Source organism: Crinia signifera, chromosome 6 (assembly GCF_055691185.1).
Source record: "Crinia signifera chromosome 6, ASM5569118v1, whole genome shotgun sequence".
Taxonomy (NCBI): Eukaryota; Metazoa; Chordata; class Amphibia; order Anura; family Myobatrachidae; genus Crinia; species Crinia signifera.
This window is the reverse complement of record NC_139222.1, coordinates 90,387,846-90,414,101: the sequence shown is the minus strand read 5'-3', so window position 1 is coordinate 90,414,101 and position 26,256 is coordinate 90,387,846. Positions and strand designations below refer to the sequence as shown.

Sequence of the window (26,256 nt, the reverse complement as noted above, 5' to 3'; positions counted from 1 at the left end):
CTATCTAATACCCCTTTTACACCGCCGAAAAATCCGGGTCAGCGGCGGGTCAGACCCGGATCACCGGCGGTGTAAATAGGGTATATCCGTGTCCATTTACACGGGTCCTCTACCCAGGATAGGAACCGTGTAAATGCTGGTGTAAATGGTCCCGCTGCGGGTCCAGGCACCCGCAGCGGGTCCACAGCGTGCAGCGCTGGGAAAGCTGTGCCCAGCTGCTGCAGGAAGGGGGGTCCCTGCGCCTGCTGAGGGGAGGGGGGGTACCTGTCAGCCTGAGGTCGATGTGCGGCGCCGCCGCTGTCCCCGGGTGCTGGTCGGAGGGGGGTGTTGGTACCTGCTGGTACCTGTTGGTAGCTGCTGAGGGGAGGTGGGGGTACCGGTCAGTGTGAGGGATAATGTGCGCCGCTGCTGCTGTAACTCCCCCCCGGCAGCCGGTCCCTGCGGCGAATGGACAGTCAGTGTCGGCGGTCCCTCCAGCGCATGGGAACTAGTACTAGTTCCCATGCGCTGGAGGGACCCCCGGCACTGACTGTACATTCGCCGCAGGAACTTTGCCGCTGCGGGGGAGCACCCGGGGACAGGGACTGCGGCGCACATCGACCTCAGTCTGACAGGTACCCCCACCTCCCCTCAGCAGCTGCAGACACCCCCCTCCGACCTCAGGCTGACAGGTACCCCCCCAGCCCCTCAGCAGCCGCAGGGCCCCCCTCCTCCCAGCACCCGGTGACAGCTTCCCCCATCTACCCCCTGTTATTCAAGTAGTAGTAATATTTATATATATATATATATATATATATATATATATATAGTGAGGAACGAAAGTGCGGCACTCACGACCAATATTTCAGTAAGCACGATTAGGCCAGTTGTATAGTCATAGACTATACAACTGGCCTAATCTTCGTTCCTCACTGTATTGCTTACAGCTGTGAAGGCACCGACACAGTTACCTTTCATTCCTGGGAGTGCCGGACCCTCGTTGCTCTCTATATATATATATTTATATATGTAAAAAGAATATAAAATCATGCGCTTATAACATCAAGCTAAGACCAGTAAAAAAGTCCACTGATGATCTCAAATCAAAAGTTCAGACACCATCCACTTGATACAGTGGTGCAGCAACCTTTCTCTCAGAGGCAATCTCTGGAATCCACAGAGGGGGAAAGATCTAGAAAAGAATGGAGAAGGTGCGCCTCATGGTGCATTAAACGAGATATAGTTTAATTGAGACAAAACAGTCTCCTGGATAAAGTATGTCAAGAGACTAGTACCATATAAAATAGCACTGTGGACTGGTTACCACACGGCATATACAAATAGCCACGGCAAAACTGCTCACGGTATCCTCGGGAGGAACGGCCGGATCAATCCACAGATGACACCGACAAGCTATTATATATATATATATATATATATATATATTTATATATATATATATATATATTATATTTATATATATATATATATATTATATTTAAATAAATATATATATGTATATATTATATTTATATATATATATATATATATTTATATATATAATACATATTTTATACCCCCTTGGCAACGAGCAAGCATTTTTAAGAAAAGGCAGGGCTGACCCAGGTTAAGTGTAAATGGTGCAGACCCAGGTCCGACCCAGGTCTAAGTGCTGTGTAAATGGGGTATAAAGCAGGGTCAGACCCTGGAAACTCCAGCGTTCAAAGACCAGGGTCCGACCAGGGTTTTTGGTGTAAAAGGGTATTAGTCATATCTATAAGATTCCCTTAGTGGCCAGAAATGTATCCAGTTTAGATTTAAATTCATTAACAGTAGTTTCTGTAATAACCCTAACTGGCAATGAGTTCCAGAATTTTACTGCTCTAATGGTGAAGAATCCGCTTCTTATTTTACTACAAAATTTATTTTCCTCGAGCCTCAGTACATGCCCGCGTGTCCTAAGTATAGGCCTGTTAGTGAACAAATCATGTCCCAGTTCCATATGATTCCCAATCCTGTATTTGAACATACTAATCATATCACCTCTCAACCTCCGTTTCTCCAGTGCGGTGCCCACAACTGAACACAATAGTTAAAATTACTTCAGTCAATGGACTCCCCTCAACCTCTCAGGAGAGAGCACCAGGGGTGCTCCCCACCTGATAGGCTTTCATGTTATGAATTGAACACGTAACCCTATTGGTGGTTAAACATGAAGTCCTACGGTGGGATTTTATTTGCGTCCAGACGTATTACATTTTAATCTCTTAATATAGGTTTATGTAGTGGCGGATCTAGAGGAGGGCAAAGAGGGTGATCAACCCCTCCATAGCATACAGGAACAGCCAAGCTCACTTACAGATGCTGCAGCTCTGGGTACTTGGTGGCATCACTGTCAGCTGGCTGATATGTTCCTGGGAGCAGTCAAGATTTTATCCCTGATAATATGGCAGCGGCTCCAGAGGCCAGCACTGATTGATATGGGTTCTGCTAAGGGATCCCTCTCACATGTCACATACTGGTGTTTGGGCTTTCTTACCAAAACACCATTCCCCATCTCCATTGGGTCTTCAACTTGTAGGACTTAAATAGCAAATGTGATAGCAAGAGGTAAGCTGTAAAGACGAGGGGGTGTGACTGATGACATCCCACTCCCAACTCCACGGTGGCAGTAGCTTATGCAGTGCCTGGCAGAGTCCTTGGAGATCTCAGCCTTTATATTTTTTTCACCTGAGAGAGCCGCATATGTGTAATATAGGGGAAAGAAGGCTATGTTATTGGTGGATCTCTTACCAACAGATAACGGATCTGCTTAAGTCAAGTATTAGTATTTTCTATGTAATCCAAAACCATTTACACAATAGTAAAGGATGTCAAAACAACAATAGATATGCAAGCACAACTTCTGGTTTATGCAAGGAAGATAACCCTTGTCTAACCCTCAGATTTATTTCGTGCCAAACCCCATTCCCCTACCATACTCTAGCCTAGCACCTCCTTACTTTGCAGACCTTGCTGAGTAATACAGTATTACTAAGTAACAAGTGTCTTAAGTAGTGTTGTTACCAAAAAAACCTAACAAACGCACAAAATAATATTTCATCTAAATTTTAACAATGTAAAGTTGCAGCTGCCTATCATTGTCCTCAACACTGGGGATTGTTATCAAGCGTTACCAGGTTAAATTTTATTTCTGAATTCCGTATGCTTTTCGATTATAATCTTAATGGTAGTAATTCTGATGAACATATGATAATCGTAGCAATGAATAATGTGTGATGCTGATAACTACATGAGTATTAATCCAGTATGACATGGTCCCCATAGCAGGGGCCAGAACCTTAATGCCGTTTACAATAACCACTTAGTTTTAAGTCATACGGTATTTGCAATACAAATGTGCCAACTGCGAATGTGCCAACTCCTTTTTATAGGAAAGCAGCTGGTATGAGCGTAAAAACACTTTCTATAATATGCACATTTTCTCTACCAAAATATGACCTAACTCAATGTCTGACATCATTGGAAATTCTGGGTTCCAAATAACATAGCTGTCACTGGAACAGAATATATTTATAATCTGCCATAATAGTGTATTTGTACTAAAGGTTTTGATCCTAGCAAAACATTGTCTAGTCTAGCCTTTTGATTATTCTAATGCTCATTGGCTACAAGTCTAGTCTAGTCTTATTAACACACTTGGAACGGTCCCTTATCAGTACAAGTGCTACTGCATTGGACTTGCAGTGCAGTGCTGATACTACAACATTAGTAGTCGCTCCAGTTGGCTGTAGATGTTTAGCCAACTTTCTGCTCACACTGAGATCTCCTATCGTATTCAGTGCTTATTTGCTCTGCTGAGGTTCCTGAGGAGAATAATCTCTGCTGGGCAACATTGCATTTAGCAATCAAACAAGTGGCATCAATGACTCAGGCAAGAACCCTCTCATGCTGTGTACTTGCAACTCCCTGAAGGCTTCATCCCCTGATCCCCTACTGCTGTTTCCTGCAGACCTCTGTGACACTTGCATTGTCTTTCTCCTGGCCATTCTCTTTTGCTGAGGGACAATTCTGTGGCTCTGCTGTGACACACACTGTGACTATTGCTGAAGTGCAGCATCTTTGCACTATGGCCACAAGATCTAACCTCTAAAAAGAAGTTTGAACTATTGGAAATCAAACAGAAAGAGACTATAGCTACTCATCAAGTGTTCTTTAGAGTGTTGCCACTAGGCTCCGAATTTAGAGAACCACAGCAAAGGGATGGTTCACTATCAAAGTTACAAGATGCTGTGGCCCACCTACTGCAAGATCTTTGTTTACAGCATAACAGAATCAGATGATGGAGAACCAAATTGTGAACCCAGGTTCTACCACTGGATATCCCCACCAGGAGCCTCACTGCAGTCCTGACAAAAACCTTTCATAAAATTCTGCAGAAAGACTCCAATAATCTATCATCTTATGCTACACAGAGACCTCTCAAATTCTCACGCATACCTTCCAACTCCCCAGATTGTTGAAACCCTTAACAGATGCTCTATACTGTATTTGTAACTTTTTATTTATTTATTAGCCTGATCAGTCAAAAGTAATCAGGTCTTGGTTGTAAATATCTGCAAGGAATAAGCATAAAATCCAACAAAAATGCCTGTTCCAAGCCAAGAAGAAACTTAGAGGGAATTATGTTTGGCTTGAGCTTCGTGAAATCCAGGTACCGTAGATCTGTAGATATTGTAGATCAAGGGGATTTATCATGCTGTTCTCCATCTGCAGTAGAACGACGATTCCCATCATGTCCCATGCCCTACCACAGTTTTTCTATTAGGACATGAAAATGTAACGAGTCAGGCTGGGATGTGTATTTCCCCAGTATCTGGAGGGCCAGTGTTGAGTGCCCATGTTTTAGATTTTCAATCTCGTCAAAACACACACACACCATGGGGTAGATTTTCTAAAGCTTCTAAAACAGACAACTGGTGATGTTGTCTATAGCAACCAATCAGATTGTGTTTCTCATTTTTATAATGCATTCTAGAAAATGTCAGAATCTGATTGGTTGATATGGGCAACATCGCCTCTGGTCTACTTTAGAAGCTTTAGTAAATCTACTTCTATATAGCTACATGTTGCCCATGTTCTGCGCCGCCGAAGTCGCACAATGTTATAAATTAGAGTTGAAGTTTACACTAAGTCCACGCCAGATGGTGCTGTTGCATCTATGGTCACTGGCCTAAGGGAGCATGATCCCACTATGAGGTACAGTATAGCACGTACACAAGTATATTTATTGGCAGTTTCTCAATACCAGCATCATGTTTTCCCCTCTCTGAATAGACCTGGTCAACCATGCCATGAATTATTAAAGGAGTCTGGTCTACCAGCCCCGTAGGGATCAGACTTACAGTATGTATATATGTCGGCTGAGGGAGAAAAAAAATAACCAATAAAGCTATGCAGATCTCCAGCATTCTCCTTTCCAGGAGTTTCTGCAGCTGCATTGCAAATGGTGACACTGACTCGCCTACACTTTAGGGGTCATTCTGGTCTCTTCGCAATGGGGACCGATGATGACGGCCTGCGCATGATCGCTGTGGGCGCCCTTGGAGAGTTGCATAGTCTCATTGGTGCTCGCAGCAGGGGGAGGGGGACTGGGGCATGCAGGAGGCAGTCAGGGAGAATGTCAGCTGCCTGCTTTGTTCTCGGAGCAGTGCGCCACTAATCTAAGTCAGCAGAGACTGACTTAAATTTGTGAGCGCTACAAAAATCATTCGATGGTCGATGACCAGTGCCAGATTAAGCCTTCGGGGGACCCGGGGCACTTTAGACAGGGGGGGGCTTGCACTTGTCATTACTGGCCGTAAGCTGCATGGGAGAATATTACACTGTCAAAACGTAGAGTAAAGGCAGTATAAACTTTGTCAATGGGTAACTGCAGGGGGATATATACACACACATACATACCACATGAAAATCTGTGTTTGTCCCTCTGCACCTTACTGTGTAGGACTGTAGGAGACCTCACAGTCACAATGCTGCCTCTGATTAAAAACCCTCCCATGACTAGGCTGCTGCTGTCCTCCATGGGCCTGAGAAGCATGTTATGAGCTCCACCAATTAAAGCTCAGCACAAACCTCTCAGCCTCTGCCCTCTTGTGCAAAGTGTCATGGGACTGAGTCAACTCCCAGTAATGCACTGTACACTTGTGCGGTCAGTGTGTCTTGGCTTCTGATGCTCAGCACCATTAATCATTGTCACATTGGCAGATAGGTGAAGCTGCAGCACTACCCTACTCGCATGCACAAAACCTTAAGCTAACATTTTTTTTAAATACATGCCAACCACAAGGGGGTCCCTAGCTAGAGTGGGGCCCAGGGGTACTGACCCCTTTTGCCCCTGCTTTAATCCGGCCTGGTCGGTGACCTTCAAATGATTTCGGTCTTGCACGCAAGTCTGCGAATGGATGCAAAACATCCATTAGCAGTATTGAGGGAGTAGTGGTGGTGGGCAAACAAACGGGTGGTGTTAGGCTTGCAAAGCAGTGAACATCGGGGCCTTTTGTAAATTGCTAAAGTCACTTTATGTTATATTATGTAAATGTCCTATCAACAGTGACAGGGTAGTGGCACTTTGGCAGGACTCAGCAGCCCACCTGCCTTTGTCACAAATACATACACTGGGGAAGAGTCAGGTAAGATCATTGGGGCAGATGTATTAAGCCTTAACAAGAGTTAAATGCATGGGCATCACGGATGGTGTAATGGTTAGCATTACTGCCTCACAGCGCTGAGGTCATGGGTTCGATTCCAACCATGGCTCTAACTGTGCAGAGTTTGTATATTCTCCCCGTGTTTGCGTGGGTTTACTCCGGTTTCCTCCCACAATCCAAGAATATACTGGTAGGTCAATAGGCTTCCAACAAAAGGAAAAAAAAAATGAACCCTAGAATGTCTGTGTGCGCGTGTACATGTGGTAGGGAATATAGATTGTAAGCTCCACTGGAGCAGGGACTGATGTGAATGTTCAACTATATACTCTGTAAAGCGCTGCGGAATATGTATGCGCTATATAAGAAACTGTTAATAAATAAATAAGGGTGATAAAGAGAGATAAACGTCCAGCCAATCAGCTCCTTACAGACTATTTTCAAACACAGCATGGCAGTTAGGAGGTGACTGGCTGAATGTTTACCTCTCTTTATCACCCTTGTATTTATCTCTTGTTAAAGCTTAATACATCTACCCCAATGATCTTACCTGACATCTGCCCCAATATCTGCTCTGGGGTTGAAATTGGTCAGCAGCACACTACAGTAATTAATAATATATATATATATTTTTTTTTAAATAAGGCACTCACTAGGTCTTAATGCGAATAAACTGCAATATTAATCCAGAAAAAAAAAACATATTAGTGTCATAGGGCCAGATGCACTAAGCTTCAGAAGTGATAAAATGGAGAGTGATAAACAGCCAGCCAATCGGCTCCTGCTTGACATTTTTCAAACACAGTCTGACACGGTAGGTAGGAGCTGATTGGCTGGTTGTTTATCACTCTCCATTTTATCACTTTTGAAGCTTAGTGCATCTGGCCCATAATAACATACCACCATTACCTGAGAGGTGAGGACTTATCACAGTGAAAGAAAAATTGCTTTCATTGATAGTTATACCCCTTTCAGACAGAAAATGAAATTACTGGGTGAAGCAGTTCTAACCGGTAATTTCATGAATAACACGGGTCCTTTTTCTATGTGAAAGGGCACACCCATGTTGTAAATCCCTGGTCTCCGACCCTGGAATTGACCATGGTCAAGGACACGGGATTTATGACCTGGGTTGACCCTTTCACAAAGAAGAAATACCCGTGTTATTCAGCAAATTACCAGGTAGAAATGTTCAACCCGGTAATTTGTTCTTCTGTGTGAAGGGAGGTCAGGCTGCTCTGTCAAAATGACACGGCATTTGAAATACAGATTTTCAGACTTTTATGTCTGAAAGGGGTATTAGTGAATATTTCATGATCAGGTGAACAATACTGGTGTTAAGAGTGCAGTCATTCTTTTACTACTCAACCCTAGATCTATATGCGTACAGTAAGTGTGACACTGCTTTGTCTGTGCACGCCGGCACAGCGGAACTCCAAATTGTGACTTGGTTTATCACACATTAATAAATAGTCCCAATACACATAAGAAGACCACATTTGGTTATACTGGGACATTTTGGAGTCATTGGGTATTATCCCTACCCATCATCATTGTTGGGATCCCAAAGATACCTCTATGTGATTACGGCTGTGTTCGTACATGTGAGTACGGTACGACCCCATTTCTACCACCCATTACACACGGAGGTGTTTTTTCAAGTTCAAAGATACCCTGATGTGTTTGTACACCCATCCCTCTGTGTGAGTGAGGGTGCAATTTCTGTTTGCGAATTCTTTCCTTGGGTCAAACTAGCCCTTTGACTTTTTGGACTGTTGATACACAGATTCAAAAAATTAATAATTGTCCATCTGTTTTTCTTTTCATATTCCATATATATGAGCTACTGGATAATCATATTACTGAGTGAACAGGAAACCAACGCCAATTCTACATTGGTTTTTCCCCCAACCAAGAAGTTTTACTATGTAAACATGTAGTGTGCCACGACCACTATGACCCGAAAACCTTTGACTACGACCACATTATGGCCCTTATTCTGATCTGTGCGGAAATTCCCGCATTCTTACGGAGCGGTCCGCACGCCACGGTGTTTTGCCGCATGCGGCCATCGTCCGTAGAAACGCCCACGTGTCCTCCGCATTCGGACGGACTCACTCTTTAAGAACAGGGCGTGTTTACGGACGACATACAAACCATGCGTGTGCGGGAGAAACACTCCGATTCGGCACGGTATTACAGAGTACAGCATATGTGGCTGATGAGTAAGGTTTCCTTGAAGCAGCAATGGTTTCAATTAAAGCACTGACAAGCGTCCTATTAGTGAGTAATGAGTAAAGGAGTAGATTGTATTGGGTTCAGGTGTTAATGGTTGTAGTCATTAGGCGTACGTTCGCCTACCGCATGAACGAGTGGTGTCCGCAAAGCAATAGTACACTTGTGGACACCGCACATTTCAGCCCTTTTTGCTCGCGTGCATTCGGAGTGGTTTCCGAATGTACGCCCCCCAACATAAGTGTACTCCCCCGTGTCCGCCCATGTTTCCGCCCCGTTTTGCCCACTTTGAAACTACGCCCATGTGTCATTCCGCATGACGCCCATAATACGCCCCTATTTCCCGACTGATTGCGGGGACCAGTTTTGGACGGGCTTTGTCCGAACTGGTACCGAGTCAAGGCGTGGCACATGCGCGTAGCGTTCTCCACGCATGCGCAGACGCCGTAAAGACGCTATCCGTAAGAACGCGGTAAAGTCCGCATCAATCAGAATAAGGGCCTATGTTCTACTGTGTAGGTGATATCGGAGATGATAAGCGATTAACTAAATATACTAAACATTGACAAGTGAGAACACACTGGTTTCTGCAAGCTGTCTCAAATAAAGATAATAGGCAAGTGTAAGTTATTTCAAGCTTATTAAAATAATTCTCCTAAACCTGCTTCCCTTCCTGAAAAGAACATAAATGCAATTAGGGATGCAAATTTGTTGGCATTTGTGCTTGTTAAAGAGGTACAAGAAAGCTGTTCGCAATTTGTCAGCCAATATCCCCAGGCTCATAAATAGAATGTCATTTATGCCCAGAATTCCTCCTACTACATCCAAATCATTTGTTATCTTATCTAATAATAATGTTTTATAAAAGTATTGCACGGTGTACATTTATATTAACTGCCACAGAGGATTAATTCAACACAGCGAAAAATCAATGTTTCAGGTAAAAGGGCACACTACGAGATAATGCTGGGAGAGTAGAGGCAAATAAACCCTTCAAGAAATGAAAGACAGCTTTACAGTGCTGCCGGGCCCCGATTTAAAGGGGGCATGGCTAACTGAGGGGGCATGGTCAGTGGTGGGGGTGTGGCCACAATCCTGTAAAAAAAAAAAATTGCATTTGCAGGGGGTGTGCTGGCGAACAGGCTGCTGCTGCACGGTCTCTGCAGCAGGAGAGGGGGCGTGGGACCTGGCTCCCTCCATCAGACCCAGCAAAAGGTAGCCCCTCCCCTTCTCGATGGCACTGCATACACCAATAACAATGGCACACAGTAGGGATCTCCAAACCAGTCCTCAAGATCACCAGACCACCTAGCTGGAGCACAGGTGCAGTCATTACTAACTGTCACATTATCAAACTTGTTCTGCATTAACTCCTAACTGACACATTGTACGGATCTGTACAGGTGGCCTGGAAAACATAAACCATTGCTAGATCTCTAAGGCCAGTTTGGCCAGCCTGGCAGTCATACAAAAAAATAAGTTTTGCCTGCAGTTTGTGATGACTTCATAGATGACTTAATGATACATTTTCAGGATCACCAATTGTTAGTATGTATACTGAAAATGTTGTGACATCTTCATATCGGTGAGTAAATAAAGGCCAGGAACTGTACAATTATATGAGGGCAAATGAAAAATTTTGATAGAAACATCATTCTGATATTCAATTATCAACCGTTTCCCTAGACATAGATGTTTGGGATACATTTAACCCAAAGAGGTTGCAATTTTAAAACCTTGTCAACAACAAATAGAGCCAAAATATCAATCTGTTTACTCACTGGTTCTGGGCTACAAAAACCTCCAAGTAACAGTTCTCCAATCTGGAATAGTTAAGTGCTGCCAAACATCTGTCTTTCTCTGTTTTTGTACATCTTGATAATAAGGATGCAAGTTCTGAGAGTTGGCTAACATTATAAAACCCTCATAGGGCTATATGGCAGGAGATCCCTGAACATCTAAATATTTAGTGCTCCCCACTGTACTGTACTGTACATCAGCCACCAAAAGCAATTCAATAACTCTGGTTAGAAAACTGCAGACACGGAGCACTCTCTGGTCTCTATAGCCTCTGGCTACACTTTATTTCTCTCTGATTCACAAATTCAACACACACAATGAGGATAAAATAAATCATTACGTATTCATACAAACATGGAGCCACAGGTTGTAGGGACTGTATGAAAGGAACGAAATGAGGAATGGTTAGAGATAAGAAAAATGGAAAGGAAAGGAGTTCTAGATTTTGTAAAATGAAGTATTATATAGACACTAGTAAGGCAGCTCGAAACAAATGCTTCGAAAGCTAGTCTGCTACCTTGTGATTGCCTCTCTGTTTGGGCATGTGTGAGAGAGAAGGAGATGCAGTTTTACTTACCGCCAACAGATGGCGGTATTTCAGAGACACACAATCAGACACCATTTTTTAAAGGTTTGACACAATCCTCATATGCATAAAAGTGTTCTGCAGCAGATATCGGTCAGAACCCTGGAAGTTTTCATAAAGCTAATGTCAGCTCTTCTTATAAGAGCTATCTTTTGCATTTTTAATTGCATTCTTTCTTGCATAAGGTGTAAATAAATGCCACTATGCAGGCGATAAGTGTCAAGATTTATAGCATACAACTTAAGTTGAATGGTACATCCTGCCATGATGGAGTAAATCTGTGAAGAATGCAGTCCCCCGATGTCCACAGCGGCCTTCAGAATCCTCTTCAGTGGCACCTCTGGTCCCAGTGGTGTATTGCCGCGAGTACGCGGTCACGCCGGTGATGTCACCAGTCATGCAATGCACCCCTGGGACCGGAGATGATGCTGAAGAGGATTCTGAAGGCCACTGTGGATGCCGGGGGACACCGTGGACATCGGAGGACCATCGGGGCACCACCTGGGGACCAAGTATGGAAAAAAATAATTCCAAAAAATAGAAAAAATCCCTTATCCAAAATGCTTGTGGTCCTGAGCATTTCAGATAAGGGATACTTAACCTGTATACTGTATATATACACACACACACACAATATGTTTTTTATAGCCCCCAAAACCTTCAAGTGAATCCTTTAAACCATGCATGTCCAACCTTGGCCCTCCAGATGTTGTGAAACTACACATCCCAGCATGCTTTGCCACAGTTTTGCTATTAGAGAATGCTAAAACTATTGCAAAGCATGCTGGGATGTGTAGTTTCACAACATCTGGAGGGCCAACGTTGGACATGCCTGCTTTAAACTCTCCAGTTTAGACAAGTTTATTACATTTCATACACCCCCCTTACACACACACCAATCATTTCATTAGTCAACACTCTATTCTGAGCATACGTGAATGGAAGAGAACTCACATTGCCTATAATTGCTGGTGCTCTTACCTGTCCTATAGCCGGTGTTGTTGAGGTACACGGAGAAGGTGTGGGGCTCGTGTTGTGCTTGCCAGGATGGCGAGGAGCAGTTCTCGTTGTTGGTGTAGGTGTTATGGTTGTGGACATACTTCCCTGTCAGTATGGACGAACGAGAGGGGCAACACATGGGTGTTGTAACAAACGCATTGATAAAATGGGTCCCTCCTTGCTCCATAATACGTTTTGTCTTGTTCATCACTTGCATGGAACCTGGAGATAAAACGAAGAGTTAGACATCAAAACAATTACCATTAAGTAAATGGGCGGGATTCTCTAAAATACGCAGCCCTCTTCGCCGGGCATTGCATTTCTAATGACCGCATATTCTCTAAAATATGCGGTCATTAACGCAAGGGACAGCTCTCCCTTGCGATGCGGCGCCGTTGCTGGACTTCCAGGTCTATGACCCGGGAGTCCGTCTGCGCATGCGCAGACTGACGCGCCGGCCGCAGGGCATGCTGGGAGGGATCCGTGACGGATCCCTCACACACCGCTGCGGTAAGAAGCCCATAGGCTTCTGCAGGGAACCGCCAGCTTTTGCTGGCGATTCCCTCCGCAGCGGTGACACTGCGGAGGGAGGTTAGAGAATACAGAAATGCGGTAAAAACCCCGATAACGGGGTTTTTACCGCATTTCTGTAATAGAGAATCTCGCCCAATGTCTTTACTAAGTGCTGTATATTTCTCTAGCTAGGACATGTTTCCATCATTCACTGTTATTAACCACTAAATCATTGAAATAAATATATATGTGTATGTCCTGAAGACAGGCTTGTCCCGAAACGCCATAGGCAACAGTAAAAGTGACACGGAGTGACACCTTTATTTAGATTGTATATATATATATATATATATATATATATATATATATATATATATATATATATATATATATATAAAATATAAAGAGACAGAGAGAGAGAGAGAGAGAGAGAGAATCAGGAAGCACTCTCCAGTTTTTTTGCAATATAAAAACCAGCTGTTGATTTTAATGAAAATGCATCATAATCATCATAGAAGATAATGGTGCCACCCAGTTCCTGCACACACTAAAGCACACATGTCAAAATGCATCCACTACTGTGCTGTCCAGCCCTTAGAAAAGGACACTGCATTATTATTTTTTTTAAACTCAACATTAAAACAGATTGGCTGGATTTGACAGAAGCGTCTGTGCAGACAAGGTTGTGTACATGTAAAATCTCCCCCGGAGAATAGTCAGTTGCATTAATAAAAGCTCCTAACTCATCCATCATCACCATGAAAACATATGATCTAATCCCCGCATGTAGCAAACAAACTAATGCACAGTGACAGATCAGTCCCAGACCTGAATCCGGAACACTTCCAAGCACTCAGAAGTAGGCCAGCTTTAAATATTTAAACCTGCAGCCAAACAAACTAATATTTAATCACCACAATCTTTAACATGAAAAAGTAGACAAAGAAACAGAATACACCTAAACTGTGTATAATCCTTGGTAACTAATAGAAGCCAATAATTAGAATACACCCGATTTTGATGTATACAGAAAACACCATATATAATATAAAAATAGTTTTTGTTCTGAAAATATTTGCTGACATTTTTTCCTCTGGATAATTCTGTCTGGCAATAACATAATAATGGCAAGGTGTGGCAGTTGGCACCTTAAACTACATACGGCTTAAGGTGCCCACAGACGCATCGATCCCGGCGTGCGTTCTGTGCTTAACTAGCACACATAGCATTGCATCGTATGCGATAAAAATCTAGTACAAAAAGTATGTGCAGCACATACTTTTTGTACTGTGCGATGAGGTGCCGTGGGAGCGCGCACCCCATCGCATAGCATCGCACCGCCGGGATCGGTGCGTGTGTGGGCACCATTAGGCAGGAGGAACTATTGGGTACAGTTGTTTGGTAAACCTGAGAATCAATTACCCCCTCCCCTATAAAAAGGCAAATAGCAAATAAAAAAATAAAGCAATGAGCTCTAATTGGTTGGAAGTTTCAGGGAGTACCTGGGAGCGAGAATAGTTTTTTTTTTTTTTTTTGGTTTATATTATTTTATGCTTTGAATTGTTTTCAATCTTGCACAGGCTAATATATAATTTACAAACACTTCCCATATGTAGAGCATTTTTACTGATATATGCATAATATTGTATGCTAATCAACATGCACTTAATCCTGTACGTTAGCAGGCAGATAGTGCAAACATGAGATTATTTACTGTCATTATGGCCAAACTACAAATGAATTTTTCCTAGTGAAAGCTTACTCCACACGAAATACTGCATGTTGGTGGTAAATTTTGCTATGGTATATCAATACTGTAGGTCTAGTTTGCCCCTGCCTAAGGGTTACTATTTTCCAAAAATGATTGGAAGAGGGTTCTGCCCAGGACAACCCAACTTACCAACCTCCTCGGCAATGGTCATTGCACGTGTGGTCTACTGGTTGCTTCTGTGATCTCCCTCCTTTACACATTGCAAGGACAAAATACATTTAGAGCCCTTCTCTGCATGGGACTTTACTACATTTAGGGGCATGCTAATGTATTATTACCAAGAATGACAGTAATTAAAACTTCTATCGGGATTGAAACTTAATAATTTGTAAATATGCCAACTAGCCTTTAGAAACCACCTGGGGTCAGTATTGCTATCATTTCCAGAAAACAAGAGCATGGTGGCCCTGTTTTCTTCAGAGTGGAGGGCCCAGTGTCTTCATTGGTAATTTACTGTTCCCGTAAGCAGACAGGAGGCAGCTATTCTGAGTAAGACACTCAGATGGCCGACGCTGCCACCATCATGATGGTGATCCGATGCTGTATCTGTGGAGCAGCCGTTGGATCTGAGATGCTGACAGGAGGCGCCCGTTCCATCAGGCGCCTCTAGCAGGCATTAGCATATTTGCGCACAGCAGCTGTGTCCCTGTTTAAAGTGTCCATCTCTGATTGCCAGCATACAATGCAGTAAATATGTCACAGCCTGTACTTATGATTCAATAAGGGGGCTAGCAGGGGTCAGTACACTAGAGTAATTCTTGTAGACTGGAAAGTAGCCCGATTAGCAGGACTGTCATTCCATGTTTATTGATACAGTAATGAAAAATACACTGGTTTCTGCTGATTGTAAACACTTGAAAAAGTTTGTTGGAAGCGTGGAATAACTAATGATCCCCTAGGCAAAACAAGAGCATGAGCAATCTCCATCTAACCGGAGAATGAAATTGTCCTAATGTCACCAGTCTACATAATGAAGGCAGCGGCTCAATCAATAGTGTTAGCAGATTTGACAAGTGTATGTAGACACACATTTCTGTCTGGGGATTTGATGGCTCAGTAACTCTGTATTAAAGAGCCTTAATGTGGCGGTTAATGCATTGCGCCAGCATGAGAGATGCAGATGGATTCTAGTCGAGGAGGGTAATATGCTTTTCTGCAAAAATAAAATAAGAAATCCTGGAGATGTGTCACCCTTTATGGATATTAGTGACAAGCAACCAACATGCTGCAGGCTGAAATTGCTGAGTGAGAATCACAGTTCCCAGAGCATAAGCTTTTTATTTACGCCGATTCTTATTTCTGGAGCCCGTATTGGCAGACGGAGGCTGAGCAGTAACTTGTACACTACGGGGTGAGATGGCAGCACACTGTATCCACCAGCCTCCAAAGAAATACAACTTTGTCTTTACATGCAATGGTAAGAACGCCTCCTATTGTCAGGGATCAGCTATCTTTGTACATGAGTAATACTAAATTGGGCTTCCCTCCTCATTTAGGAGAAGGAGGCATCTTGTTATCATACCCCTTTTCACACCAAAACCTCAAGTCTGACCTGGGTGAATGAACACGGTTTCAAGCAGTTTTAAGCTGGACATACACTACTGCGATGCATCGCAGCAGTGTATGTCCATCTGAACCCCCACAAGCCGCCCAGGACCATCCCAGGCAGCAGGTTTGCAAGCGATACATCAAATGCAGTCCCTTCACATGTGATGTATAGAATGCGACCCCTGTTCACCCTTCGCCGGGAGAGGGGTCTAAATTATTATATACTACTATTAAAGACATGATTTGAGCTGCTGACTAAATGAGTCTCCACCCTGTATTTGTCTATGACAGAATAAGTGGTGTAACTACTGTAAGGCAGCCCCCGCTGCCGCTTGAGGGAGCAAGCAGCAGCGGGGTCTATGTGGGCACCGGCACCTACCCGGTGCACTAATACCGCTGCTGGCTGGCTGAGCACTGGAGGCGAGTCAGCCGCAGCACACGCGCAGCGATGACAGACAGAGACAGATTCACTTGACTGTACACAGAGCCGGCTATTGGCTACTGTGTACAGGATTGGTGGGAGGATGGGCGGTCGGGTTGTCAGATGGGTACCGCTGTGGCAGCCGTCACAGGGAGATGCTGGTGTACATGTTTCAGAATGAGCCAGGGTTAGTAAATATGCTTGCAGATGGTTCCCGATATACATATCTACAGTGTCTACATAGACACTCAATAGGACAACCTCAAAAGTTGACATGTAATAGGTTGACAGGGTCAAAAGGATGCAACAAGTCAACATGCAATAGCCCTGTGAAAAGGTTGCCAAGACTTTTTCCCAATATTATTTGTGACTTTTTCATTCTTTACCATCCACTTGGACTAAAATAAAAATGAATTTCAATTGTAGGGGCCCCTCCAGCAAGCCCGGGCCTGGGCAATCATATATGGAATACACAAGTGAACATACAGATCTTTTCTCATACAGGCTGCGATGCCACCCCCACCCTCCCCCTCCCCCTCTGCGGCTGCCCCGCTGGTCCCTGCATGTGCAGTAGTTTCATCGGTACAGCGTATGTACTGGCCCCAAGCTTCTATGGACTGCTGCGACAGCAGCTCATAGAAGCTAAAATACAGTATCGGTGACAGTACTCTGCAAAGGACAAGCGCTGGGACCAGCATATGCGCAGACCCCGGATCCTATGGGCTGCAGGCATCCCTGAGGGAGGGAACACCTCCAAATGGGATTGCATTGGTTGACTGACAGGTTGAACTTCCAATAGGAAGCCACTGCTAGGTCACAGTGAAGCCAGTGCAGTCTTTCAGACTGCATTCTTGCTTCACTTATTAAGGGCACAGTGATGGATTTTACCTGGGGGGGGGGGGGGGGGGGGGGGGGGGTAACTCCTGTAGCCTATAGGTAAAATCCTCCACTGCTATATCTGTATGCAATTAAGCCTCTGAATCTGTGGCCCTTATTCTGGTTCACTCGCAAAGGCAAATTCCTTCTCAAATGGACAAAACCATGTGCACTGCAGGTGGGGCAGATGTAACTTGTGCAGAGAGAATTACATTTGGGTGGGGTTTACTTCAAAGGGTGTGGTATGTTTCTCCGACAGTCGGGATCCCGACAGTCATTATCCCGACTGGCTGGTGTCAGACAGCGTGGCCAGCGTAACAAAGCCCCTTGCGGGCTCGCTGCACTCGCCACACTGCGGGCACGGTGGCGAGCTACGCTCGCCACTTATTCTATTCTCCCCCTATGAGGGAAAATAGCCGACGGCCGTCGGGAACCCGGCCATCGGTGTTTTAACAGTCGGGATCCCGACGTCGGGTTAATGACTGTCGGGATCCCGACTGTCGGGACCCCATCCGACAGCCTACTTCAAAGTGAGATCTATATTGCAGTGTAAAAATAAAGCAGTCAGTATTTTCCATGCACAGAAACAAAATAACTCACCCAAATGTAACTCTCTCTGCACCTGTTACATCTGCACCCCCCCCCCCCCCCCCCCCTGCACTGCAGAAGGAATTTGCCTTGGCGAGTGAACCAGACTAATGGTGTGTACACACGGTAGATGTGCCTTAAGATCCTATCCACAATCTGATCAGATAGGATCATGGATAGGATCTTAAGGCACATCCGATTTGCATCCTATCTTGACTACATAATGCAGATCTGCACTATATAGACAAGGCAGCCAAGACTTTCTGGCTTCCGATACGTGAACGCGCATCGGGATCGGATCGGGATCGCAAGGGTTAAAACCCTTGCAATCTGCATCCGATGTTGATCCGATGCCGATCCGATGTTGACTATATCGTCAACATCGGAAAGGAAATCGGACCGTGTGTACACAGCATAAGAGCCTGTATGCAAAGTGCTTGAGGACATACCTGTAGCCTGAACATAAAGAAAATGTGAATGTGGTTATCCACTTTGTAAGGCATAACAGAACACTTATGGCACCTTTTAAATAATAGATCATAATTATCTTACTAATATCAAAAGTATTCAGCTGTACTAGACAAAATAAAACAAGGAAAAGGTTTGAGGTTACAGCCCCCTTAAGTAAAAGTTGAAGCCCATTACTTGTATAATTCTGTTTACAACTATTGTTATTATTGATGTTGCTTTCGAATCAATCTGATCTGTCTTTTTAAAAACTTGGACCTATGCATTATCATTCTGATTTGTTATTTGGATGTGATCACTGACAGGTCTAATTTTTGGTGTGAAAATGAATAAAATGTATATGGAAAAATGACGGAGCCCTTTTTTGAGGTGACCAAACCCTTCATTCCCAACATCAAGTCCCCAATATTTTATGGTGAAAGATATGAAATACACTACATACCAAGTTCTACATCCTGGTCATCTGTCAGGACAAGAATGATGTTTGGACGGATATTTCTTCGGTCCCTTTGAAATCTTCCTTTAAGGCGCTGTTTGGAGAGGAGAGGGGAATTCCCCTCAATTGCTGGCATTAGAATCACTATTAAAAGCCCAAGGAGAGCAATCCGCTGATACGCCATCATTGGCTGGTCCGACTCACAACTCTACCACGTTGTGTCTCTCTGGTGTTCACCAGTTCTGTAAAGAATACAAGGAGAGGGTTAACCATGCCGTGACAGTCAGAATAAACACATAAACGTCTCGTCTGTCTGATCACAAGCTGCAACTGTTTTGTGGTTTCCTTAAAACATCAAACACTCTACCTACTTCTTTGACTACCAACATTTACAGATGTCCTTCCTCCTCTATCCTCTGTTCATTATGAGTCACATGACAAATGGCTCATGAGAAATGCCAGCCAGGGCCAGAGCATTGAGTTGCAGGAGAGAAGCAGCAGCAAAGAAGCTGCCACCCTCTGCGAGGAGCAAGAAAGACCTAGCTGCCTGCCTTGTAACCAATATTCCCTCTAATTTTACGAAGGCTGCGTGCGGTAAAAGATTTTGGCTGTGCAACTTTGGAAGGAAATTTAAATTTTTGTGCGTCACTTCTATATAACTGGAAAATGACGTTCAGCATTTGTGTTAACTTTACTTTTAATTATATTAAACATTCAAAACACAGCACACAATGTAGTTATTGGGTGTTATTGGGTGTAACACACATTAATTGAGTCCACAACTGCAAAAAGGGACCACTGTTGCTTTGTGCGCTCTGTTGTAATGTCTGTGCGCACGCTCGCCGAGTTGTGTGCGCGCGCACATGCGCACAGCTTAGAGGGAACACTGCTTGTAACCATCCCAGCCGGCCAGTGAAGGGGGTAAGCTCCCTCACTCTACTAGAACACCCCCATCCTGGTGTAGGTTAGCTGCGGCAGTGGGCGCAAGTAGTTCCCCCCTGGTGCAGGTCAGCGTTGGCAGCAGATAGCACCCACCCCCAGAAATGGATGACAGTGGGAGCACACCAAATTTCGCAGCATTGTGTCTGGACCAAACGCCGCCCGCAGTGCCGCACCTGCGATCCCCCTGCACAGCTGTGACTGGATGATATGTAGAATCAGCCATTCGCATCCTTTGGTGCGGGGGACAAATCATTCAATGGTTGGCGACCATTAAATGATTTCTCCAGCTCACTCAGATCAGAGACACCTTTATGGTGCCGCCACAAAGCGATTTGCATGGGAAGTGCCCCGCTGCCCACCCATGCCCCTTGTCCGCACTGCTAAGTGCGAGCAAGCATGGCGGACACGTAGTTCGCCGTGCCCACACGCACCCTGCATCTGCAAATGCACAGAAATGACCAAAGAAATTAGAATAGCCCTCTAGTTGTGACTAGAAGGGCAGTTTAACCTGACTGTTGCAGCAGCAGGACACATCGGCGTGGCCACTCGATGCACAAAACTACTCCTTAACAGAAAAATTGCCAATTGCAGTACATCTTGCCACATATCGCATTGATACTAATTGCATTGAACTCACCATCGGGTATCTCTCTGCCCAACACTTTATTAAACCTAAACCATACTTAAACTTAACTTAACCATACCTTAACACTACAAATAAAGACACAGACACAAGTGCTGGCGTTTAAAAACTTGAAAGTCAAATTTATTTTGACAACTTATATAGACTATCAAAATGGTGGCGGCACCAAAGAACGGTCAAGAAAGGAAAAGTGGGGGGTAAACATCACCATATCATACATACACTGCTGTTGATCACTCTCTGGTGTGGCCATCTCCCGTGCAGAAGCATGGCTCATGACAATCAATGTCGGGGAGAGCGCACCCACTATCTATGTACACACACAAATACTCAAGATGACCTTTCTTTACCGCCGCCGAGAAAAAAGAGATAGGGATGGGAGGGTGGGGCTTCTGAAGGAAAGAGGAAGATCACTCTAATACGTGATCATTTCTATCCTGCCTACTCCTCCCTAAACACCCTGATTGGCCTATCCGCTAACTCATTTGCATACCCCTGACCTACTGACAAAAGTGTCAGTATGCAAGCACCCTTTAGTGGTTCATGCCTCCTCCCTGCTTATTCAGCCTTCGGATTTTCTATGTATTAACATATGAAATAAGTATCACAAAGGACAGCTCTTGCGAAAAGAGCTGCCCTTTGCAAATCCACCTGCACTGGGTGAGAGGGTGCCTGCCCTCCACCTCCTACACCCGGAGCCTCCTGCTGCAGGGACTTTCAGGCTACTCCTCCTCCATGCATCTGGAAATGGAAGTACTGCTGCTGGGGAGGAGGTCACTGGAATCAGGCAGACAGCACTGCAGGTGAGGGGCTAAGGCATGGGCATCGCAGCGGGGATTCAATAAGAAGCCCATAGGCTTCTATAGGGTAATGCCAGAAGAAGCTGGTGTAACGCTCTATGGGGGAAACGCAGACAAAGGTCTGAGAGCCACTGGGCTGACCCAAAGTAAGGATTTGTATTTAGAATTTTCCATTATTCAGTTACACATGATGGAACCTTTAATTCACATCAGAACTAAGGGTTTTAAAAAAACAAGACTGCATCAACAATTGCAAAGAGGTAAAAGTATGAAAATGAAGTGCTATCTACTCATTCAATAGTTTTGACTTTGGGTACACACTCTGCCTTCAGACACAAGGGAGAATAATACATTATACTGAACAATTGCCTGTCACTCACAGGTCACAGTCCTGGCTCTAGTATTAAATACAACTAGCAGATCTATATTTCATGAGTTCCCTGCAGGAGTTTAAAATAACGTAATAAACTTCAGCTGGGTTGTGGGAGTAATTTATAAACCACCTGCTGGGCAAGAAACATATTCTCGCTCCACTCAGTTTTGTAAGGGACAGTTAGTTATAAACACTGGGACTGAAATATAAAAAAAAATATATATATATATATCTTATATATTTGGCTACATCTGTCACTCAATGTGTGAGTGTGACTATAAAGCTGGGTGGAGCCTCTGACTCCGCCCACACACACTCACATAGTGACGGAGAACCAGCCCAGAGTGCCAGACACCCTCTGCCTCCCCATGCTGCCAGGCAAAGACACTGCTACTCCACAGCCACCAGGTGAACGACAGGTCTGCCTGCAACCCCCCCCCGCGCGATTCGCGGGCCCCCGCGATTCATGGCACCCCCGCGACCCCCTCCTGCGATTCACGATTCCCCCCCCCCCCCCTCCCGCAATTCGCGGCACCCCCCGCGATTTGCAGACCCCCCCTTCTGCGATTTACGGCACCCCCCGCGCCTCCTCCCGGCGATTCACGTCACTCCCCAGCCCCCCCTCCCGTGATTTGCGGACCCCCACCCCCTCCCGCGATTCACGTCACTCCCCAGCCCCCCTCCCGTGATTTGCGGACCCCCACCCCCTCCCGTGATTTGCGGACCCCTGCACCCCCCCGGTGATTCTACCCCCCCTGCGCCTCCCCTCCCTTGATTCACGGCTCCCGCGATTTGCGGACCCCCGCACCCTCCCGCAATTTGCAGACCCCCCTGACCCCCTTCCGGCAATTCCATCCCCCAGCGACCCCGCTCTCGCATTTCACATACCCCTGTGAGAATGGGGGATCCTGTACCGCCACAAGCAGGTGCCGGCCCTAGGTGGGAAACCCGGCCCTGGCTGCTGCGCTGCAGGTTCCCCCACTGCCAGAAGTGCCCCCACGGTCCTCTGCACCAGTGCCACAACTTTTATTAATGTCTTGCCCACATACCACTATTATACAGCCTCCTGCTCTCATGCACCCCCTTACTCCCTCCCAGTGGGAGGAGACGCTCACCCACTGCCGGGAGCTGCATACTGTCCCTCCCCCTCCTCCAGTTCTAGGGATGCCCATCGACCATCAATGATTTCAAATCATCGATGGTTTATGGCCGATGTTGAATACTTTTGCCATCAATGTGGGAGGACCAGATGGTTTCCCTACATCGATGGCAAAGGAGAACCAATCAAGTTTCACATTTTTTATGGTGCCGGGACACGGAGTATAGCTCCGCCCCCCCCACACCGGACAGTCCCGCCACCGAGTTCTGATTGTCCCATGGCCTATTCAGTCAGATATAATGGATAACAAAAAACACAAAATAAAGAGAGCGCACTGTGTTGATCTTTTGTTATTAGATTTTTTACTTGATTAATATTTTTAATATAATAAGTACACCTTAAAATATACAATTATGCATACGTGCATATACACAATAAAAATTATACACTTTAAAATAGATAATGCATTCCGACTAGCACCAAAAAATGGCCCAAGTTCATAATCAATTGCCAACTTAGTATAGAGCTCCCAAATGGGTATAATGAATGTCACTTCCGAATGAAGTTATTATTTGGGAGCTCTATACTAAGTTGGCAATTGATTATGAACTTGGGCCATTTTTTGGTGCTAGTCGGAATGCATTATCTATTTTAAAGTGTATAATTTTTATTGTGTATATGCACGTATGCATACAGATATGGCCAGGTACATCGTGGTTTACAACGCGCTTTTGAGGGCTCTGACTCGCGAGTTGCAGATTGCGTTATGTCCTGCGTTATGTACCACGCCATGTAATACATAGTTTAACCACTGGGTGACTAATGCTCCACGTTAAGACTTTACGCTACGGATTTTGTCCTTACTTTACGGACAGAGTTTTTGTATTTTATTCGCAGCTGCAGTGACGTATGGTCATGTATGTAATTGGTACAGAAGCCATGCTAACCTTTGCTATTGCTGGATGACTACTTAAAACATTATTTGAGGACCTACAGTATCATACTTTACACTACGGATTTTGTCCTTACTTTACGGATAGAGTTATTTTATATTATTCGCAGCCGCAGTGACGTACGGTAATTTATGTTATTGGTGCAGAAGCCATGCTAACCTTTGCTATTGCTGGATGACTACTTCAAACATTATTTGAAGACCTACAGTATCATACGGAGCATGTCATACAGTACTGTACTTTATGGGGCATGTCTTGTATTGGACGTTGCTGTACAGTATATCACACACCAAGGGAGCGAAGATAATCACAGGCAACAGTGGCCTAGCGGGTAGAGGCACAGCTTCACTATGTCAGTATCAGTAGTTCGATCCTCAGTTGGTTACAATATATTTTCATTTTTTAAACATACTTTTTTTTTTTTTAAACCAATACAGGTACTGTAGTTACAGTAGTTGGTGCTTATCAAATTCTTTCGGACTTTTCCACAAACAAAAATTCACAATGGCAGGCCTCCATGTACACGATAGTTAATACCCATACATACTGCGCTACAGAGAACGGTTTTTTTTTCCGCAAAATAGATTTAGCTTTTCAGGTAAAAGTCCTTGCTTTGAGGACCGTGTTTCGGGATTAAATTTGCTTCTCCAGATTTTCAAGGCTCTACATGTCCCTGGTTCAGAGTGCTACTGTGTGAACATAGAAGCCATGCTAACCTTTGCTAAACAGCCACGACTTTTCACTACGGATTTTGTCCTAACTTTACAGACAGAGTGTTTGTATTTATTCGCAGAAGCAGCTACTTACGGTCATTTATGTAATTGGTACAGAAGCCATGCTAACCTTTGCTATTGCTGGATGACTACTTAAAACATTATTTGAGGACCTACAGTATCATACTATACACTACGGATTTTGTCCTTACTTTACGGACAGAGTTTTTGTATTTTATTCGCAGCCGCAGTGACGTACTGTATGGTCATGTACTGTATGTAATTGGTGCAGAAGCCATGCTTACCATCTGCTATTGCTATAATCACAGGCAACAGTGGGCTAGCGGGTAGAGGCACAGCTTCACTACTGTACAGTATGTCAGTATCAGTAGTTCGATCCTCAGTTGGTTACAATATATTTTCATTTTTTAAACGTACTTTTTTTTTTTTTAAACCAATACAGGTACTGTAGTTACAGTAGTTGGTGCTTATCAAATTCTTTCGGACTTTTCCACAAACAAAAATTCACAATGGCAGGCCGCCATGTACACGATAGTTAATACCCATACATACTGCGCTACAGAGAACGGTTTTTTTCGCAAAATAGATTTACAGTACTGTAGCTTTTCAGGTAAAAGTCCTTGCTTTGAGGACCGTGTTTCGGGATTAAATTCGCTTCTCCAGCTTTTCAAGGCTACACATGTCCCTGGTTCAGAGTGCTACTGTGTGAACATACAGTAGTGTAAAGTATGATACTGTAGGTCCTCAAATAATGTTTTAAGTAGTCATCCAGCAATAGCAAAGGTTAGCATGGCTTCTGTACCAATTACATAAATGACCGTACGTAGCTGCTTCTGCGAATAAATACAAACACTCTGTCCGTAAAGTAAGGACAAAATCCGTAGTGAAAAGTTGTGGCTGTTTAGCAAAGGTTAGCATGGCTTCTACTGTATGTTCACACAGTAGCACTCTGAACCAGGGACATGTGTAGCCTTGAAAAGCTGGAGAAGCGAATTTAATCCCGAAACACGGTCCTCAAAGCAAGGACTTTTACCTGAAAAGCTAAATCTATTTTGCGAAAAAAAACCGTTCTCTGTAGCGCAGTATGTATGGGTATTAACTATCGTGTACATGGCGGCCTGCCATTGTGAATTTTTGTTTGTGGAAAAGTCCGAAAGAATTTGATACTGTAAGCACCAAATACTGTAACTACAGTACCTGTATTGGTTTAAAAAAAAAAGTACATTTAAAAAATGAAAATATATTGTAGCCAACTGAGGATCGAACTACTGATACTGACATAGTGAAGCTGTGCCTCTACCCGCTAGGCCACTGTTGCCTGTGATTATAGCAATAGCAGATGGTTAGCATGGCTTCTGCACCAATTACATACATGACCATACGTCCCTGCGGCTGCGAATAAAATACAAAAACTCTGTCCGTAAAGTAAGGACAACATCCGTAGTGTAAAGTATGATACTGTAGGTCCTCAAATAATGTTTTAAGTAGTCATCCAGCAATAGCAAAGGTTAGCATGGCTTCTGTACCAATTACATAAATGACCGTACGTAGCTGCTTCTGCGAATAAATACAAACACTCTGTCTGTAAAGTAAGGACAAAATCCGTAGTGAAAAGTCGTGGCAGCCACTGTTTTGTAGAAGAGATTTTTACGCATGCGCTGTACTGTTTGGGAAAAGTGACATCTGGTGGTCAATGAGTGTAACTGCAGGTTACATTTACAAGATTACGTTACGTTATAACACGATCTATAACGGGACTTGAGCGCAAGGAGCAGGCGCGATCCA

General features: G+C 44.3%; 1 protein-coding gene across 5 annotated transcripts in view; it reads right to left on the bottom strand.

The window, feature by feature from the left end:
* The window catches only part of SULF2 (sulfatase 2), a 306,266-nt gene that overhangs the window by 79,750 nt on the left and 200,260 nt on the right, over nucleotides 1-26,256 (bottom strand). For all 5 annotated transcript variants that reach the window (XM_083146425.1, XM_083146420.1, XM_083146421.1 and 2 more), the window contains 2 exons: nucleotides 18,934-19,169; nucleotides 12,289-12,528 (listed from right to left, as the gene is read on the bottom strand). In XM_083146425.1, coding sequence (XP_083002551.1) covers nucleotides 12,289-12,528; nucleotides 18,934-19,114 — 421 coding nt within the window. In that variant the 5' untranslated portion in view covers nucleotides 19,115-19,169. The remainder of the gene's footprint in view (nucleotides 1-12,288; nucleotides 12,529-18,933; nucleotides 19,170-26,256) is intronic.